This window comes from Kryptolebias marmoratus, linkage group LG8 (genome assembly GCF_001649575.2).
Source record: "Kryptolebias marmoratus isolate JLee-2015 linkage group LG8, ASM164957v2, whole genome shotgun sequence".
NCBI classification, from domain to species: Eukaryota; Metazoa; Chordata; class Actinopteri; order Cyprinodontiformes; family Rivulidae; genus Kryptolebias; species Kryptolebias marmoratus.
This window is the reverse complement of record NC_051437.1, coordinates 4,046,734-4,049,013: the sequence shown is the minus strand read 5'-3', so window position 1 is coordinate 4,049,013 and position 2,280 is coordinate 4,046,734. Positions and strand designations below refer to the sequence as shown.

Here is a 2,280-nt window from a genome sequence, read left to right as displayed (position 1 = left end):
TGTTTTAGATTATTTAGCCTTCCTGTACACTTAGCTTAGTTACTGTACAATTAGTTATCATATTCACTGTTAGCTAGATTCTTCGTGCCTTGGTTTAGTAATATCATGTTTTAGTAGTTTAGTTATCCTGTACCTTTGTTAGTATTGTCATGTTTTAGCTTAGTTATCTTGTTATGTTCTGTAACTCTGTCTGTGATTTTGTTCTTGTGTTGTAAAGCACTTTGAGTCGCCTCGTGCTGAAAAGTGCTATATAAATAAATGTACCTACCTACCTAAAATTTAGTTTATTTTCCTTTGACCTACGATGAGTCTGCATATTGGGTTAACCGCAATCTCTTCTCCTCGACCTGACAAAGGCCACCTAAAATTTTTGAAAATGCTTTCAAGTTGTGTTGCTTAGATAACCACAAACGTGTGTGTCACCTATAGGAACACAAAAAAGTCTCTTGACTCTATAGGCTCCACCTCTCAGGAAGTCCATCATTTTAGATCAAAGCTGTCAAGTATCATATTTGATGTTTTTCTGTCATTGTTTCACATCACATGATTGGATATTCATCAAAATTCCCAAAATGCACATATATTTCACCTTGACTAGGGCCTATGATTGTCAAAAACATGGAAGTTATCAGGGGGCCATGATCAGGCACTCTAGTGCCTGGAGGAGGATGTGAATCTCCCTCAGAGTGGATGGGGATGCAATGAGATAAGTCAGCGGACACCTCAGCAGGACATCTGTGCGGTCCGGATCACTCTGGTGTGCAAGGACCCTCTGTAACTGCTTGTACTTTTCATTTGTTTTTGTCCTGGTACTGATAGTTCTATAAACTGTCTTCATACTGTAATATTTTTGGTGTCCTCCTACTGGTTGTTCTGTAATATTTTGCCTTCATCCTTGTACTGGTTCTTCTGTAAACTGTAGATGTTGTATAATATTTTGCTGTCGTCCTCATGCCGTTTTTACATGTTCTAATATTTTGCTTTCATCTGTGTACTAGTTGTTTTGTAAACCATGTATGTTCTGTGATATTCTGCTTTCTTTAGACCCGTCCAACTCCACCCCACCTCACCTCAGCCATGGCTGAGCACATCCTGGCTGCTGCCTGTGAGAGTGAATCCCGCAATGCTGCAAAAAGGATGCGCCTTGAAACCTACCAGGTAAGTTAATTTCTCTTTGTGTGTCTGTCTTTGAGATATAGTCATTTTGGTCAATCCTCGTAAATGACTTTGCACCATCTCTTGCAGTATTGTGAAATCTTGTGTAATCTGTGCTCAAAATATGAGATGAGATGTGAATGACTCACAGCTATCACCACACCAAAACTTAGCTCAATATTTGTAAAATTGACTGAGTTATAGTCATTTTATTTCTCTTTTATGTTCAGTTGACTGTAAAATCCATTTAGAGTTGGATTGCCTCCAAAACAGATACACATCCAGTGATTACTTTCTGAAAACTTCATTAATAATGTTGTTAATATGAATATAAACCGTATATTAGTAATATATGGTTCATGAGACTTTTTACTGACAGACAGACAAAAACATACAACCTTAATGCCCATCTTTCTCCTTTTGGTCATGTGTGATAACTGTGGAAGCAACATCTGTCTTTCTTGCTCCCAGCCAGGTGCTGCTACTTACCTTGTTTTAACTTAGTTCTCAGTAAATAAAAAAGGCCAAGTGTAATCTGTCATGTGTTCTTTAATTGGCCTTGTATCATTCTTTTGGTAAGTCTTGGCTTACCATGATATATTTAATTACTGTCTTGAATTGAAAATTTAGAAATAAAAAGGTGGCGTACAAACAAATTCTATTACTGTAAGCATGAAAACTGTCATGGATTAGGGGGAGTTGGTCGAATTCAAAATGCAGGCAAACAGGGAAGAACTCAAAGTAAAGCTATTTTATTTATGAAGGAACAAAACAAAAGGCTGACGAGATAGCAACTAAAACTAAAAAACAAAACCTTATAAAACCAGGATTGCAGGAACACAAGGAGGCGTGACACGAAGGAAACTAGACAGCACATGTGAGTGACAATGAACCACCAGTGAAGTGCAGGAGATGAAAATTAGAATATTACTGAAGAGCAATAAAAACAAAGGATTTATAGAAATGTTGGCCAGCTGAAAAGTATGAACATGAAAAGTATGAGCATGTACAGCACTCAGTATTTAGTTGGGCCTCCTTTGGCCTGTATTACTGCAGCAATGCGGCGTGGCATGGAGTCGATCAGTCTGTGGCACTGCTCAGGTGTTATGATAGCCCAGGTTGCTC

General features: G+C 38.2%; 1 protein-coding gene across 1 annotated transcript in view; it reads left to right on the top strand.

Annotated features, from left to right (window-relative positions):
• LOC108241798 (nucleolar protein 4-like) overlaps positions 1-2,280 on the top strand; it is a 134,673-nt gene that overhangs the window by 112,399 nt on the left and 19,994 nt on the right. Inside the window, exon 6 of the mRNA XM_037976938.1 lies at positions 1,045-1,158. Within this exon, the coding sequence (XP_037832866.1) occupies positions 1,045-1,158 (114 nt within the window). The remainder of the gene's footprint in view (positions 1-1,044; positions 1,159-2,280) is intronic.